This window comes from Tarenaya hassleriana, unplaced genomic scaffold, assembly GCF_000463585.1.
Source record: "Tarenaya hassleriana unplaced genomic scaffold, ASM46358v1 Cleome4, whole genome shotgun sequence".
NCBI classification, from domain to species: Eukaryota; Viridiplantae; Streptophyta; class Magnoliopsida; order Brassicales; family Cleomaceae; genus Tarenaya; species Tarenaya hassleriana.
The window spans coordinates 2,142,039-2,158,686 of NW_010966881.1; the positions used below are offsets into that span (position 1 = coordinate 2,142,039).

At 36.5% G+C, this 16,648-nt stretch overlaps 3 protein-coding genes across 6 annotated transcripts; 2 read left to right on the top strand and 1 right to left on the bottom strand.

Annotated features, from left to right (window-relative positions):
- The first annotated feature begins 1,487 nt into the window (after positions 1 to 1,487).
- On the top strand, positions 1,488 to 3,391 carry LOC104823500 (ubiquitin-conjugating enzyme E2 variant 1D). Its single transcript, XM_010555091.2, has 4 exons — positions 1,488 to 1,687; positions 2,526 to 2,665; positions 2,781 to 2,906; positions 2,982 to 3,391. Exons 1-4 carry the CDS (start codon positions 1,654 to 1,656, stop codon positions 3,120 to 3,122), a joined length of 441 nt encoding a protein of 146 aa, XP_010553393.1. The 5' UTR covers positions 1,488 to 1,653; the 3' UTR covers positions 3,123 to 3,391.
- Positions 3,392 to 4,106: 715 nt separating this feature from the next.
- Positions 4,107 to 6,136, top strand: LOC104823501 (transcription termination factor MTERF5, chloroplastic-like). 3 transcript variants are annotated; one of them, XM_010555092.1, is made up of 2 exons: positions 4,107 to 5,452; positions 5,817 to 6,136. In XM_010555092.1, exon 1 carries the CDS (start codon positions 4,357 to 4,359, stop codon positions 5,446 to 5,448), a length of 1,092 nt encoding a protein of 363 aa, XP_010553394.1. In that variant the 5' UTR covers positions 4,107 to 4,356; the 3' UTR covers positions 5,449 to 5,452; positions 5,817 to 6,136. The 3 variants fall into 3 exon arrangements, with proteins under 3 accessions (XP_010553394.1, XP_010553395.1, XP_010553396.1); XM_010555093.1 differs by having other exon boundaries at positions 5,820 to 6,136; XM_010555094.1 differs by lacking the exon at positions 5,817 to 6,136 and adding an exon at positions 5,640 to 5,744.
- Positions 6,137 to 7,677: 1,541 nt separating this feature from the next.
- Positions 7,678 to 16,450, bottom strand: LOC104823502 (dihydrolipoyllysine-residue acetyltransferase component 1 of pyruvate dehydrogenase complex, mitochondrial). Of its 2 annotated transcripts, XM_010555095.2 has the most exons (23): positions 16,220 to 16,450; positions 15,123 to 15,173; positions 14,522 to 14,576; positions 14,420 to 14,453; positions 13,657 to 13,706; positions 13,526 to 13,570; positions 13,283 to 13,356; positions 13,026 to 13,095; positions 12,475 to 12,666; positions 12,336 to 12,380; positions 12,148 to 12,221; positions 11,255 to 11,324; positions 10,604 to 11,005; positions 10,003 to 10,063; positions 9,884 to 9,928; positions 9,705 to 9,788; positions 9,277 to 9,353; positions 9,147 to 9,209; positions 8,885 to 8,955; positions 8,728 to 8,788; positions 8,468 to 8,528; positions 8,299 to 8,379; positions 7,678 to 8,110 (listed from the first exon to the last, which is right to left on the bottom strand). In XM_010555095.2, the coding sequence occupies exons 1-23, from the start codon at positions 16,324 to 16,326 to the stop codon at positions 8,052 to 8,054; spliced, it is 1,932 nt and encodes a 643-aa protein (XP_010553397.1). In that variant the 5' UTR covers positions 16,327 to 16,450; the 3' UTR covers positions 7,678 to 8,051. The 2 variants fall into 2 exon arrangements, with proteins under 2 accessions (XP_010553397.1, XP_010553398.1); XM_010555096.2 differs by lacking the exons at positions 12,336 to 12,380; positions 12,475 to 12,666; positions 13,026 to 13,095; positions 13,283 to 13,356.
- Positions 16,451 to 16,648: the final 198 nt, after the last annotated feature.

Consider the following 16,648-nt stretch of genomic DNA (forward strand, 5'->3'; position numbering starts at 1 on the left):
TCCGAGACTACAAACTTAAACATATCACTGTAAGAATCAATTTAACAGAACTTATTCAAACATGGCAAAAATCAAGTATTCAATACACTAACTGCTTGTATAAACTAAAATATGGACATAAGCATGCCATTAAAAGATATTATCAGTCATTTCTACAAAGTATAACCTAAAAAAAAAACAAAGAAGCATGATAGAGTTAACCAAAGAGAGAAAAAAATAATAAATGTAAAAAAGTCTTTGTCTTGTCTAGAGGTTTCCAATTTTGGTGCCCATATATAACTCCTCATTGCAGAAGATTTTGATAAACACAATACAAAATAAACCTGTATAGATTGATCTTTGTTTCTATCTGTTCACTTTATTTCAATTTCTTATTTTCAATTCTAAATATAAAAACACTTTGTTCAAACAATATAGATGATGGTGGAAATGATGATAAATCACTTCCAAATGCATGCAAACATTCGTATTCCCAATCATTTGATGTGAAAAATGGGATTTAGTGACTTTTTAAACATACAACACCACCACAAAAAAAAATTAATCTCACCGACAAATCAAATAAAAAGAGCGCGACTCAAAGACACATACATACATCATACCTGGTCCTATAGAGTCATTCATATTTCCACCAAACTGATTATAATTCATAACCCTAAAACCAAGTCTCAATCCAAACATGGAACTTAAAACCGACGGTATAATTCAAAAGCTTGTAATAATTAGAGCAATCGAAACCAAAATCACACACCATAGCTGGTCTTGCAGAGTTACTTAGTCTAATAGATGTTTATTATTGGTATACAATATTTTTTTAATAATATTCTTTTCAAATATCTATCGCACATTCTCCAATATTTTATTATTATTTGTATTTGTGTCGACTAAATTTATATATATATATACACACACACTATTTTTTTATTTATTTAGAACATGCACATTTAAACTTTGTAGCAATTTCGTATCTCGTTCATAAAACGTTTTTTGTATATATAAAAAATCTATTGATAAATTGGTTCTGCAATTTATAAAAATTCAAACAATCCAACACCATTTTAATGGGATAATTATATTATAAATATTTTTTTATGTAAAGTATTTTGAAATATTTATTTACAAGCGCAAAAATATTTATTTAACATATGTTGTTCAAAATATTATAAAATGAATTTTCTAATGCGCTGTCGAATTTATTATATTTTTTTATTATTAGAATTGTTAAAAAAAAGTCAACTGAATTTTAAAATAGGCGATTATAGAATTTATCTTTTTATCGGTAAAATGTTTATTGTTGTCGGTTCAAAAGAAAAATTAAATTAGGTTAGATATATGCACAAGAAGATTAAAAAATAAATAAATATAGGGGCGCTTAATACTTAATACTGTTCAAAAAAGACATGTGGGTGTGATTTTAAGAGTTTATATAAGTATATGGACTTATATGTAATAAAAACCATTTTTGTGTAGAATAAAAAATGTTTAGCCCACTCTGATTTTCCCAGAAATTCACAATTGCCCCCTCTCGATCGACTTTATTCCCCCATTTGCGTTTGCCTTCTCACCAGATTCTCTCTGGTTTTCTGAATTTCTTTCTTAATTACTCCGATCAGATTCAGAATCGATCGAATCGAGACGCCCAATTGATCAAACATGACTCTTGGCTCAGGAGGATCTGGAGTTGTCGGTAAAATTCTCGATTCCTCGCGGTCTATTCTTGTTGAAGTTTTCGATCCTGTACAGATTTATTCTCTAGGGTTTTGGATATTTTCTAGGAGATTTTCGTGCCTTGCAGATATGTGATGTGAAATTCGTACTGGGTTTGTTCATTTCATTGATGGGTCTCGAGGGTTTCTCCCGATTTCATCACTTTTTTGAGGAATGCTCTCTGAATGCCATGCCTAAAATCTCTATACCTTTGCTCGACAAGTTTGTTGTTTTCATTCGATTTCTACGTCTCTGTGCTCTCTCTCTCTCTCTCTCTCTCTCTCTCTCTCTCTCTCTCTCTCTGAGTGTATTCTTCGATTGATGCATCTAAATTGTTCACTACTTGTAACTTGTAAGTCCAATTCCTCGTGATGGTCCCGATCTTGAGATGGTCTTTACACGAAAGTTTCTGAAATCTATGTTTAATTGTCAATCGTGTGATTATCAGAGTACTGATTCCTGGATTTTGCAATTTGGGTCTGTTTCAGGGTTTTTCATTTCTAGCCTTGGATTTTGGTGTTCTTGTTTCGGTTCCTTTAGGAGGGATTGAATATGGTGGTGAAGTCTCATCATTTCAGGATCACTGTTTTACTAAACCCTAGTCGGAACTTGGAATCTGACAACATGATCATGAACTTGTATGTATATATGGGGAAGTTTTACTGAACGGAAACTTCAGAGCAAATATTGGATGGTAGAGATTATCATCAAGTCTTGCTGAGACGTTTCAGTTCACTGTTTTGATCGGCATGAATCTCGTTTTTGTTGTTTCTGTTACTGTAATTTTGTTATATGGGTGTGCTTTATCACAAATGTAGTCCCGAGGAACTTCCGGTTGCTTGAGGAGCTTGAACGTGGGGAGAAGGGTATTGGAGATGGAACTGTAAGCTATGGTATGGACGATGGGGATGACATCTACATGCGCTCTTGGACTGGCACTATCATCGGTCCTCACAATGTGAGGATTTCGTTTTTTAGTTAGATTTTGCACATATTCCTTGAGACAAGGATATTATTACCCGGTATCTATCCTTGTCTTAAAACCGATATCCAATTACATTCTCTTGGCGCAGACCGTGCATGAGGGAAGGATCTATCAGTTGAAGCTCTTCTGTGACAAAGACTACCCCGAGAAACCCCCAAGTGTCCGGTTCCATTCTCGTATCAACATGACTTGTGTCAACCATGAATCCGGCCTGGTATGGTGCCATTCCTTTCATTTTACGCACTCCAACCCGTTTCTTGACGTGATCAAATCTTAACATATAAAATAGGTCGAGCCAAAAAAATTCGGCCTTCTAGCTAACTGGCAAAGGGAGTACACTATGGAGGATATACTGTCTCAGCTGAAGAAGGAAATGGCTGCTCCACAGAACCGGAAGCTCGTCCAGCCTCCTGAAGGTACTTACTTCTAGTTAAAAAAAAAAAAAGGACTTGAAGTTGAACCTTCTTCTTCCTCCCGAAGGTACTCTACTCTGCTTTCTGGTTTCCGGATTTCGCCCCCTCTATAAATGCTACTCCTTGTACCTTTGGGTTTTCGCCATTGTCGTGACTCGAAGTCTACCTAAAAGAATACGGTCTTTGTGGATGATGGGTATGTTCTCTATTTTGATCATGTGGAGTTTTATCCTTTGTGTGCAAAATATATTAAAAAAAAACAGCGTCTTCGTTGAGTGCTTGTGTTCATTCATGTTCTTACATGTTTGGTTTCTTGGTTTTGTACGTGGAAAATGCCATCGATTTTCTTTTTTGTCTTTCAATGTATCTTTAGCGTTTGTAATCAAAAGTTAAAAGTAAATGGAATGGTCTACACACATCAACTCGAATATTACAACTTATAGTGACAAATGTAAATCTATTAAAATTTTACTATTTCGTTTTATAATAAGATGTATGAATTAGTTTCATTAAATAATCAATTATTATTGAAAACCAAAAAAATTAGTTTCGCTTTCTCCATCTGATTTTGTCGAAGCGCCGTTATATCGAGGGAATTTTGTTAGAAATATTTCACACACGCACAAATCTCCATTACGGTTTTGGTCCAATTTTGGATTTCTTTTAAATTATATTTATTAGAATTTTATATCTAGCTTTATTTGTTCCAGTTCAATTTAATCTAAATTATATTAAATTTTATAATTTTTTAAAAAAACTTCATTTTTTTATTTTTATTTTGATTGTTTTTACATTTTTTTTAAATGATATGGAATGAAATTTGTTCATACCGTTAAATATAATTTGATCCAATTTATTCCATTTTATTTTGTATAATTGAATCGAAATATCAATTCCTATAAATAATTTTATAGCCTTCAATGTAAAACAAATTGGTTCAATTTCTTCTGTTATATATTTGATCAATTTTTCTAAATAATCATACTTATTTAGAAAAATAAACCACCCACTCACCCAGTCCTGATAATCTCCCTCGCTACCGTCGGAGAAAAACCCTAATTTCATCTGGTAATCCTTAGAAACCGTGTGGGCAACCTACATTTTTTGAAGTTCATAAGCGTCGTGAAATACCCTTTTGAGCGAGAGCTAACATGTGAGTTCTTGTTCTACAAAACTCGAGCTACATTTCTCGAAGAATCGGCGTAAAGCCCGTAGTTCTTCGCGTTGATTTCAGTCTCAGGGTCTCTTTTCATGGCAGCGTTTTCATATTTGAAAAGGGATCTTGGGTACTCTCCGTACTTGAGAAACGCCGGAAATTTCGTTGACGATTTGGGTATTGCGTTTCGGTTTTCGGGTTTGGCTTTTTCATCTGTCGGAGATGTGGAAACTCGTAATGGGCAGAAGCAGGATGGATTGAAACTCGATCCAGTGAGTGGGTTGCTGCAAAGGTATGGATTCACTTCAAAACAAATGGCCAAAGTCTCAAAGTCTGTTCCATTGGTATATTCATTCAGTGTTGAGACACTTACTCCCAAGCTTCGATTTCTACGGTCCATACTGGGTTCGGAGAATGATGTCTGTAGAGTTGTGACTGCAAATCCTAGAGTTCTTACTTCCAGTTTGAAGAACCAACTGGAGCCGAACTACGAGTTCATCAAATCCATTATTGAGCAGGATGATTTGATTGCTAAAAGCATTAAACGTTCATCACGTATCTTACACTTGGAACTCGAGGGAAATTTGGCTGCTAAAGTTTCTTTCCTCCGAGGAAATGGGGTCACCAATTCTTCCATTGCCAAATTGATGGTGGATTCTCCAGGTATACTTGCCCTGCCCTCTTCTAGACTTGAGGAGTTGTTGGAGAAAGCAAAGAGTTTCGGGTTTGAATCCTCCCGACCCATGATTGTTCCTGCTGTAAGGGCGATTAGTCAGATTACTGAATCAAATTGGGATCAGAAACTGGAGGTTTATAAAAGATGGGGTTGGTCGAATGATGATTTTCTGACGGCTTTCAAGAGACAGCCTAACATCATGACTTTATCAGAGGAGAAGATAAGCAAGGGGATGGATGTGTTATTGAATAGAGTTGGTTTGAGCTCTTTGGATATTGTCAAATACCCGAATATCTTGTTCTTCAATCTGGAGGAGAGGATCATCCCTAGGTGTTCGGTTGTTGATCTTTTGCATTCGAAGGGTGTTCTAGGTGAAAGCCGTCCTAGCATCTCTACTTACATTGGGGCACTTAGAGTGAAAGAAGAAGCCTTCGTGAAAAGGTTTGTCGATAGATATCCAGAGCATGTTCTTGAACTTTGGCAAAAGTTTCGACTGAAAGCTCTGGTTTGATTAGGTACCCTCCCTCACTGCAGTAGGAATTATGCTCTTCAATATATTCAATCAGATAAAATACTACAGATGATGTTATTTATGACTTTTACTTGTTTGACTTCAGTCCTCTGTTCTGTCTTAGCTTTCTCTTGTTACCTACTTTGCTCAAGGAAAATAGTCTTAAGAATTGTTGTGATTCTGTTATGCAGCAGCCTTGGACTTGTAGAACATGGAATTTGCTCAAGATTAGCAATTATTGTATACATAATGTGTGTATAGTTTTTTTTTCTCCATTAAAGCTAGTATTCACTTTATAATAAATCTAGAAGCAATTGTTGTATACATAGATGGAATAATGTATGCATGGATTATTCCATTAATTACAGCAGAGAAGAGATACGGGTACAAGAATGGGCAAATGCACAAAGAATTTGGTGGGTATTTAAAGCGACAAAACTGCCCGTCTTTCTGTCGAAGACTCCTTTCAGATCTTCTGGGCATTATTCTTGCTTGAGACTAACCATGTTTGTGTTGTTGCTCACACAGATAGGTAGTAAGTAGTAGTAGTAAGCAACTAAGTCTGGCTATTTAACTTGGTTTTGTCTTTTTGTAGTTTAGAATCTGTCTATGTTTGATGTTCTTTTTTGTACAACCTGCGATCTGTAACAGGAAAATGCTGATAAACAGAGATGATTCCCTTTGTAAATACGGTTTGTTGCCCTCTATGAATGAATTTGTGATTCTGGTGGGGTATGGAACATGTTGGAATTAACTCATCAAGAACTAATACAAGTGTGAGTAAAGTGTGAATGTGTGAGGAACTAGCATAATTAAGAACAAAGCAGAGATAAAGAAGCTTCTTTACCATCAGTATTCCTCGTTTCTTCTCTATATCCATAATTTGGCCGATGATTTAGGTTTCCATTCTCGGATTACTGTTAAATTTCAGTTGTTTTGTGTCTCCATTTCACCGGTTGAGCTAACCAAGTTGGATCTTTGACACTCATGAAAAAAGAAAAGCCAAGGCAAATTCTGTAGAAAAGGGTAAGCAGAGGGCTTAGCTTATATGCAGAAAAATAAGGTAGTTGATGGTGCTCCACAAGTGCAGATTGAGGAGATCAGGTGCAAAGCATGTTCCATGGGGAAACAGAGCAGAATTCCTTACAAGTCTTCAAGCTTGAGAGCAAGTGAGAAGCTCCACCTGGTTCATACCAACGTGTGCGGTGCGGTCCGGCGGACCCATTTACATTTGAATGGGATCCTATGTCCCATACCAAATTTTATTTTAGTTATATTTTTATAAAATTTTAATGAAAAATATGACATGCCCCGTAAAAATTTGTTGTGTGTCCCCTCATTCTTCTTTCCTTATTTTTTTTTTCTTATAACTTTTTTCATTATTTGTCCCTACTAATTATTTCATCTGGGTCCGCCACTGCAATGTCACAAAAATTACTTACTGGCAGTAGATATTTCATCATTTTTGTTTGATGATTTCACTCGTTACTGCTGGAAATACTTCATGAAGGAGAAATGCAAAGTTGACAACATAAATCTGAATTTCAAATGACAAATTGAAAAAAAATCTGGAAAACAAGTAAAGACTGTGAACAAGTAAAGACTGTGAGATCTGACTACAGAAATGAGTATACTTTGAACAAATTCAAGAAACGTGATAAATCTGGAACAAAACATCTGTTCAATGTTCCATATACTTCTCAACAGAATGAAGTTAGTGAAAGAAAGGACAGGACCATCATGAAAATGGTTAGATGTCTGATGCATGAGAAGAATATGCCAAAGAAAATTTGGGCAGAGTCTGCTAGTACAGCAGTGTTCTTGCTTAACAGGCTTCCATCGAAGTCCCTGGACAAGAAGACTATTCGAGGCTTGGTTTGGATACAAACCCTACACTAAACAACATGAAAGTGTTTGGTTGTTTATGTTATTTCTTGATCCCTACTGTGAAGAGAGACAACCTGGACATGATTTTGTTTTATAATTGTATGTTATCCTACTTGTACAAAGCTACATGAAGCAAGTACTAATTAAAAAACACAAAAAATTAAATAAAATGTAAAAACATTCAGAAAAATATAAGATTTTGTAATCACGAACTATTGTCGAACTCCTAAATAAGTCATAATCTTTTTAGAAAATACTTTCAGGTTACCTGCACATGGAGAATTACGTGGTAAAATCGTGACACCATCACATCATATATCAATGTGGAATCAACACTATATATAACCTCAACATCATTACAAAATGTATAAAGGCGTTCAGAATTTAACCATACTTACATAATCGATCAAATAGAGTAAACCTTATTTGTTATATGGTAACATAGAAATACAAAGTACTCAAAACCAAAACCTTCATGTCATGTTGAGTGGCCCTTTGCCATATCAGTTTTGTCTTTACACATGAAAATTTATTGTGGAGAAGAGACAAATCCATTACGAGATTAAACACCAAAACCAAATTTTGGTTTCAGAAATCGAAATGAAAAAAGCAACAAGTGCTTAAAGAGCTTTGAAAGTGAAAAAGTTTTTCTTGGATTCACTGCTTTCTGAAGGAACCACATATCAAACTTGGCCAAGTTTGAAAATTGTTTCTTTTCACAGAAGAAGTCTTCGAACATCAGCGAAATTCGAACGCAGGTCGGAGAAAAACGCAGCTGAAACACAAACGGAGAGACAGTAAATGACTCAATGCAACTGTTTGAATGATCTTGATAAAAACCAGAAGTAACCGTTACTACTTTTCTGCATGCCATCACAAACTACTTATAATCATTTTTCGTATCCAAGTTCAAATCTCGACTACCCCAACAAACAGAAAACCAGCATCGACCCATAGACGTACCTCCAACTTGTCCATCAAATACACGATGGTCAGCGGATAGGGTAACACTCATTTTCGTCACGACTGAAGGCTTCTCAATTCCTGAAAGAGTGGCCAAAACTTTGTCAGGATTCCATCATAGTAACAAGTAAAGGCAGGGTAGGGTACCGATGGAATACTAGTGTCTCACCGTCGCTTGTAATCATTGGCTCGACGACTTTATTTCCTCTACCAATGGCGAGAATACCAGCCTGCAAGACAATTGGCACAGATTCAGAAAGGCAACACTCTCAGTAAGTGAGTGCAAAAACCGGAACAATTATTCAAAACTCAACTCTAGCAGAAAAAATACAAAATTTCTATATAAATCATGCACAGGAAAATCCAAATAGAATGCTTGCACCCCCTTTCTATCTTTTATTAGGGTGCAGATGTTGAGGCCAAAATTACCTGAGGGGGATTAATGATTGCGCAGAAATGGTCCACTGGATACATTCCCAAATTTGAAATGCTGAAAAATGGTTATGAAATGTTTTTTTTTTAACTTCATCGAGATATAGGAATAGTTCTACAAAATCCAAATGACAGATCCAACTAATAAATATACCTGAAAGTTCCTCCTTGAAATTCGTGAGGAGCAAGCTTTCCAGCCCGTGCCTTTTGTGCAAGCTCCTTAACCTGTTCCACAAAAGTACTGTTGATCAACTCAGAAATCAATCTTATACCTTCTATGTAACTGCTGTGACAGGAAACTGATGCAGTATGAGGTACAAATCCATGATTCGAAGTTTGCACTATATGCAGATTGATGCAAAATAGAGACTCCACAACTTAGACAGTCATTTAACTGCAAATGATGACTAAATTACCTCTGCAGAGATGGCTGAAATGGATTTCTGGTCTGCGTTCCTGATTATTGGAGTCATTAAGCCCTGCAATACGGAGGGAGTTGATGAGAGTAAAATCATCAAGGAGACAAAAAGGGCAACACAAAATTACCTTCTCAGTAGCAACTGCAATTGATATATCAACAGTTTCGCAAAGAACAACACCCCCTTTCTCAGCATTCCAGAATGCTACCAGACATTCACAAGAAATACTATTAGTTATCAAAACAAAAAATCAAGTAGAGGCAGAAAGAGATATCTGCTATGAATTTGCAATGCACAAATCGACGCATATTGTAATGTAAAAACATCCTGTTTGGACAACTTGGATAAAATTCTGGAATGCACTACATAATAATTTTATGTAAAGCATTATAGTTCTGAGACATCTTTACTAAACCTTCTCAAAAGAATGAAGAAGACATCGAATTAGGATATGATGACCTTAAAACGCAAGTGCCAAGTTCTTATTCTACAGTGACAGGACATATGTCCTCAAATGACGACAATGTCAAAGACAAAGAGAACATATTTTCTCACCATTGGCTTGCTGCACATTCCTCAGAGCGACTGCCACTGCTTTTATCACTATGTCATTGACCGACACTTTAATATCATGTTTTTCTGTAGATCATAAAAGTATAGTAGTTCTTAAGGCTCAGCCACTCATCAAGCCATTAACAATGACCAGGGCGTGAGACAAGAAAAAGTATACATACCTTGAAGTTCTTTTCTAAACGCAAGAAGTGGATCCAATACTACATCTGCAGAACCAGACAAATGTTTAAATAAAAGATAAAATGGGCAAAGAAAATCTGATAGATAGCGAAATACAAACCTGATTGCAAATATAAATGTGGTGTATTCTGCTTTGATTCCAGTAAACGTCTCGCTATAACCTATATAATAGGAAAAGTCAAACAAGGATCAGTTTTATGACGAATTTATGGGACACTAAAATGTGTAGTTCCTCGTTATTATCCAATCAGCATATTTCAATTTACAAAGTATCTTCCCCCTCTATACGTTTTAACAGGCATTTATTAAAATCCATCGGTATACTAGTATTCTCAAAGATTCAAAAGTTCTCACAGCTTCCCCCGATGCAATTCCAGGACTGCAACAAATGAATCATGCTTCTAGCATGCTGAACGTAAAAATATAACTAAAAGTTAAGCCTTGCTAAGTAGCCATATTGATTAAGAACATAGATTAGAAAACTATTTCAAACGCCATGCCTATCAAAGAAGCTGAAACTTGCCAAACTTCCTTCTTAATGGCAGCTTTTGAACCACTCAAAACTACCCTAGAAGCCTTACGACGTGCTTGCATTTTCTGCAAAGAAGTGTAACAATTCTATCTTTCTTGTCCCCATAAGAAGAAACTTTCTCACATCATTTCATCCACCTCCAAATAGAGAGCAGGAACTGAAAATTTACCTTACGAATTTGACTATTGGGCAAATCTATGTAATTGTCTGATTGTGTCTGAGTAGACTTTGTTTCAGGCAGCGATATCGAAGAGGCTTCAGACCGGGTTTCCTTTGATGGATGTTTCTTCTTGGTAGGAACAGATGTTTTCTTTGATATATTTCCGGAAGCAATTGCGGCCAGGACATCCGTTTTCAGTAGTGTACCACGAGGACCAGATGCTTTAAGTGATGATGCTTCCAATCCATATTCTGAGATGAGTAGTTTTGCTGCAGGACTGATCTTTGTGAAGCTTGGTTTACCATCTCCAGGTTTATCAACAACTCCTTGACGGGCTTGTTCTCCCTTCTCAGCCTGGGAACCACCCGTGGAAGAAGACTTGATGGCTTCAATATTTTCAGCATCTTCAACCTAGGAGAAGGCGTATAGACATAAAATCTTGCTTTCAGCATTAAATATTGGTAAAACATATTTTGCATAAAAGTTTTAGAAGATTGTGCATGCATGACTTTCATGTTAGGAAAAATACATAGATGTCATGTCATGACCCTAGAGGAACTACAATTTTATAACCAAAATGCTCATCACATGCAAGACAGTACTACATCGGCTAACATCAACAATTTGTTTCAGCTATGTTTTTCTATCTAAAAGACTTACAATAAGTGCAATAGGTTTTCCAACGGCCACATCCTTGGAACCTTCAGGAACTAGGATCCTGGCCAAGTACCTACAACAGAAAACAGTCACTGAGTTACATAATCATCGGTATAATTTCCCTCATTAGCCTACTGGCACAGCAGCCAGTATAAATCTTCTCTATGTAGCCTTGTTGCTGAATTCAAAATTTGGCTGCAGAAAGAAAGATCTTTCACATAATGTGACAAACTAAGTAGATAGATGCATCATCGATATCACATCATATCATTATCAGCCGATTCAGCCCAAAGTTCATATAGAGAAAATAAAGTCAACAAAAATGCCCAATAAAATGGGCTGACTTTTGAATCTTGGCTACTCCACTAATATGAACGGTGTTGCACTAGGCTCCTAAAGAATTGTTTCAACATATTACCATCTAGAGAGAGGAAAACACCCTGAATCACAAACCCTAGTCCACAAACTGAAGCAGCTCAAGGGTTGAATTTATGCGTTTTCTCGACGTTCAGGTCTCAGAAAATAATGTATCTAAAGTCATTTTGTCATTCCCTCAAGATGACAAAGATGTTACAACATAAGGTTGCATCGTATTGTAATCATAGTAAAGGAAGATTATTGTTAGGAAAAGAAGATCAGCCAAAAGAATAAAGGACTCTTTTGTTTCAAGAGAGAGAACCCACCAACAAATTAACCTTGCTAAAGACACATCACCGATATTTTCCTCCCATTTAATAGATATAAAGTACATCTTAGCAGAGATAATGAATGCCAGATATAATGTGCCACGGTAAGCAGCAAGCTTAGGAAAACTTATAGTTCCACCATGCAAGTATTGATAGGTACAAGACCTCCAAATGAATTCATGCAAGATAATTAGTATTTAAAAACATTACCCCTCTTCAAGGCTTTCAAATTCCAGTGTTGCTTTGTCTGTCTCGATCTCACATATGATATCACCCACTTCAATCTGTTGACCAATAAAATGCAAGAATGAATACAGGCTACTGCAGAATGAAAAACCTATCCTTTGGGATAAATTATAAGCCAGATCACTCTTCTCACTTAAGTTGCCAATACTAACCTTGTCACCTTCTTTTTTCCTCCATTTGGTTATGTTACCTTGGTCCTGCACATCAATATGCATATCAACTCAAGAAAAGGGACGCCGGATATTCTCATCCAGTACAAAGTAGCACAAAATCCAGATAAAGTTAAAATACCATTGTTGGCGACAGTGCTGGCATTGCTAGGACAATATGTGGGGGCAAATCAGATGTATCGGACTGAAGAGAACCTTTGTCTTGCATGCTTTCTTCCTGTTTTATCTCCTGACGAGTTGATGTTTCCTCTTTACCTACTAATCCATCTTCCAGGGTAGCAGGAACATTTTGAATATCATCTTCTTCCTCAACCTTAAATAACAGTCAAAGCAAATTTAGAGACTTCTGTATCAAACGGATGCAGCATGAGCAGTTTCTTTCTCTGAAATACAATATTCCCAGTAAGTTAAGGACAAGATAACTTAATAAAACAAACGGCAAGAACAACAACAAGAAAAAGCAGAATGATTGATTGGTTACTTGGCCCCAAACCAAAATAAACTCCCAGTCACAAAGCAACATGAAAAGGTTTACATGATCAAAGTCATCAAGGATGCGACAACAAGAATTTAAAACAAAAAATAAAGAGTATACAATAAGACTACCTGGCAGTAAAATCATACAAATCATGCTTTATTTCCTTAAATGAATACGACTGTGTATGTACTCACCATTATTGCTATAGGCTCTTGAACAATAACATCCTTTGATCCTTCAGCTACTATGATTTTTGCCAGATATCTACACAAACATGCTCATTTCTAAGTCAACTAACACGCACACACACACACACAGAAAGAGAGAGAGAGAGAGAGAGAGAGAGAGAGAGAGAGAGAGAGAGAGAGAGAGAAATTTGTCCATAGTAAAATGGTGGAATCAAATATACAAATTAGGACCTCACAAATTCACTTAAGATTTGTAGAGTTACCCTTCTTCAAGACTCTCAAATTCAAGAGTTGCTTTGTCTGTCTCTATCTCACATAGAACATCGCCCACCTCTATCTGTCAGAAAGAAATCAATATTTTGAAATGGACATTGATAATGTTCAGATTTTTTCTCTCCGTTATCTAAAATTATCTACTTTCTTGTTGTTTATTTAACAATTATTCTTCAACTACATCAACCTCAGCAACCGATTCATAGTCGTAACCGAAATTCAGAAATACCCACCTTGTCACCTTCTTTCTTCCTCCATTTTGCAATATTTCCTTGAGTCTGCAAGAGTCCAACGACGTAGAACAACGATTTAAAGCAGGGAGGATAGTAATTCTTAAGGTGAGGTGGAAATTTCAATTCCTGACCATCGTGGGAGACAAGGCTGGCATTCTAAGAACTGTGTGGGGTGCCGATTCTGCAGAAGAAAAAAAGATAGGCAAATGAGGAAATATTTGCATAATAAAGATGAGGACAAATGTAATTTCCTCATAGTACACGGATTTCAACAAAAGAAAGTGACCTACTTTATGGTTAAATAAATATCATGTTTTGTCACTCAATCCAAGCATAGAAAAAAATACCAACATCAGAAGTAAGAAAGAGCACTGGTAGGTTATTGCAACATTGCAACAACCATCTTTTGTTTGATTAGAAAAGGTGAAAGTTGCCATAGGTTGTTCTTTACTTGTGGATCTTGATTATTATTGTGGCTAAACAAATTTTACTACTGTCGGTAAGTCAATTCACGACCAACAAGATTCCTCACACGTGGATAGTTTTGGTAATCCTCTTTACAAATCTTGGTAAAGTATTATTTGTCAGCATTCTCATTGCATAACCATTAAATCCGACACCCACATTGTCCCAAGTGACCAACATGTATTATGATTTATGCGTAAAATCAATATGCATGCTAAAAGAAATGGAAAAAAAGATAAGGATAATGAAAGAAAATGTAATACTGTTGATTGAGTTCTCGTTAAGTTTATACCACATTTCCATTTATTCCAGGGTTGTTAACTTCAGGCAATGTAGCACAAGCGCTTTCTATTCCAGAAATGAACCAAAAATGCAAACACAAACTACAGGTTGTTCCGAGAAAAACATAAATGAGCATTTTATACGTACCTGCAGACGACAAGTGCCGAACGCCATGTCGCAACTGCAAGAAAACATATGTGAGAAAAAAGAATATAGGAAAGCTAAAACAGTACCAACTGCCCAACTTACACCAAGCTTTGGAGGACAATCATCTATTCCTTTAACCATGGATACGGACAGAGACCTATAACATGTAGACCAAAAAGAAATCAGAAAAGATCAACACAAATTTGTTGGAAAACAAAAAGATTGGTGAAGAGCTATCAGAAACTACACCAACATTAGCGAGCTAAGATGAATCAACCCGGATAATGAATTAGAAATCCATCACAACTGTTTTTTAAAATCTCATCTGTTACGCTTTATGCATGTGTTTGTACGAGACTACTAGTTACCGGCTAAATGAGAAATACATTTGGTCCTTAATTCCAGGACAAAGAAACATCATTTTCACAGAGAAGATCGAGGAGTTCCTTCAAACTGAGAAAGGCAATCATCCTGTTAACTATAGAAAACTGGGAAAAGGAGTTTAGAATAAAGCCAAACACAAAGAGAAGGATAGAAAGATGACAAAAAATTGCATGATGACGCAGTTCTCACCAACAGTAATAATTCTATTCGCATAGTTGTCAGCTCAACAGGAATTCTACCTTTGTGATGTGGAACACATACCTCGTACCATTAAGGGACAGCAAAACAATAAAAGATTGCTGTGGATTAACATACATACCTCATACAGGCGCCATTTTTGTCACCTAGGCAGCATTGCCCATTAGAAATGCTGAAACAATGAGTTCAGGGTTAAATATATCAGAAACATGGAGAAATTATAAAATCCATACACGATTCTTTGCATACATAAGAGTGATCATGTCAGAAAACGTTGCTTCGAACAAAAAGAGGGGGAGAAGTTATCCACTCCCATGATGGGCTATCTTGATTAAACAGCCAGAACCAAATAATGTTAACCTGACTTTCACCAGTAATGTCATCACTCAGTGCTGGCCAAAATGAAAACTTTATCCAATAACCTATTCATCTATTTTATGTAATAATCATAAGTATTCTGAGTCAAAAACTTCTCCATAGGCATATATTACTGATGTGCTCAAAATATAATTTCTCTTTTCTATCAGCAGATACATCATACATGTAAGTTGACATCCTTATACTGTGACAGAACAGCAGTGCTGATTATAAAGTAACCTTTCTACATGATCCTTCAGAGTTCTGCTTTAAAGAGTACAAAAGAATGGACTTAAAACAACTAATGTCAAAAGGAGTGAACCACAGCTTTGTTTTTCTAGCGTGCAATTCACCAACTACAAGGGAGAGAGAGAGAGAGAGCTTAGAAGTTAGAAGATACAATAACCGATAAATAATGGCAAAACCTGTCTGCTATAAATACTAAAACTTGCAACAGACTTAGTAATAGAAACCAAAGAAACATGAAGATCATCTAGACCAGAATTCATGTCCTTCATCAACGCTCAAAGAACATATGCTGGTTCTTCACTGAGAAGAGAAACGTCAAAAATTCGATCCAACTACAAAGGAAAAAAAAACTAAAATGGTGTTTAAGAATTCAAAATGGTTCGATAAATTCAATAGATTTTCATTATACCCAGAAAATCAACATCACCCAAAATCAGAAATTTCCACATCACTACAATATACACCAAGAACGACAAAGTCAATGGGAGCTTCTCCGATACAACATCAGAGGCCTAGCAGACAAATTCACATGTCCAAAAATCTGAAATTCTGGAAATGGGAATATTGAAAAAGCGAGTCAACATTTCCGAAAAATTTGCAGGATGAGCATACCGTCCAAGCGATCTGGAGGAGGAAGCAACGGACGAAGCGAAGAGACGAGCTCGGAGGAGTGACGTAGCGCGGCTGATCGCCGGATGTCGGAGCCGTGAAAGCACCATGAGAACACTCCTCAGAAGATTCAAGGAGACAGAACAAACGCGAGGCGAGAGAGAGATGAAATGGACGAACTTTTAATTTTGCTCAGATCGCAGGGACGACGGCCGTGCAGGGCGAGCTCCGCGAATAAACCCACGATGAATAGTATTCATCAAAGTTTAGAAAACCCGGACCGGTCGAATCGCGACCTGCTTGTCAATCCGGTTCGGGTTGCAACCGGAACCGGAAACCTATTTTACCGGCTGATAACCGGTTCGAAATAATTGAAACACGTGCAATAGTTTTCTCTTCTTCCTTTTATTAGGAAAAGTCCGAAAATACGCA

Bases quoted from the DNA above. Each gene is read 5' to 3' on its own strand.
- LOC104823502 (XM_010555095.2), bottom strand. From the start codon at position 16,326: ATGGTGCTTTCACGGCTCCGACATCCGGCGATCAGCCGCGCTACGTCA. The intron at 13,096-13,282 runs GTAACTCTACAA...ATGTTTGTGTAG, and splicing joins TTTGAGAGTCTTGAAGAAGG to ATATCTGGCAAAAATCATAG. The intron at 10,064-10,603 runs GTAAATTTTCAG...CCTATTATATAG, and splicing joins CCAATAGTCAAATTCGTAAG to GTTATAGCGAGACGTTTACT.
- LOC104823500 (XM_010555091.2), top strand. From the start codon at position 1,654: ATGACTCTTGGCTCAGGAGGATCTGGAGTTGTCG. The intron at 2,666-2,780 runs GTGAGGATTTCG...CTCTTGGCGCAG, and splicing joins CTATCATCGGTCCTCACAAT to ACCGTGCATGAGGGAAGGAT. The intron at 2,907-2,981 runs GTATGGTGCCAT...CATATAAAATAG, and splicing joins TCAACCATGAATCCGGCCTG to GTCGAGCCAAAAAAATTCGG.
- LOC104823501 (XM_010555092.1), top strand. From the start codon at position 4,357: ATGGCAGCGTTTTCATATTTGAAAAGGGATCTTGGGTACTCTCCGTAC.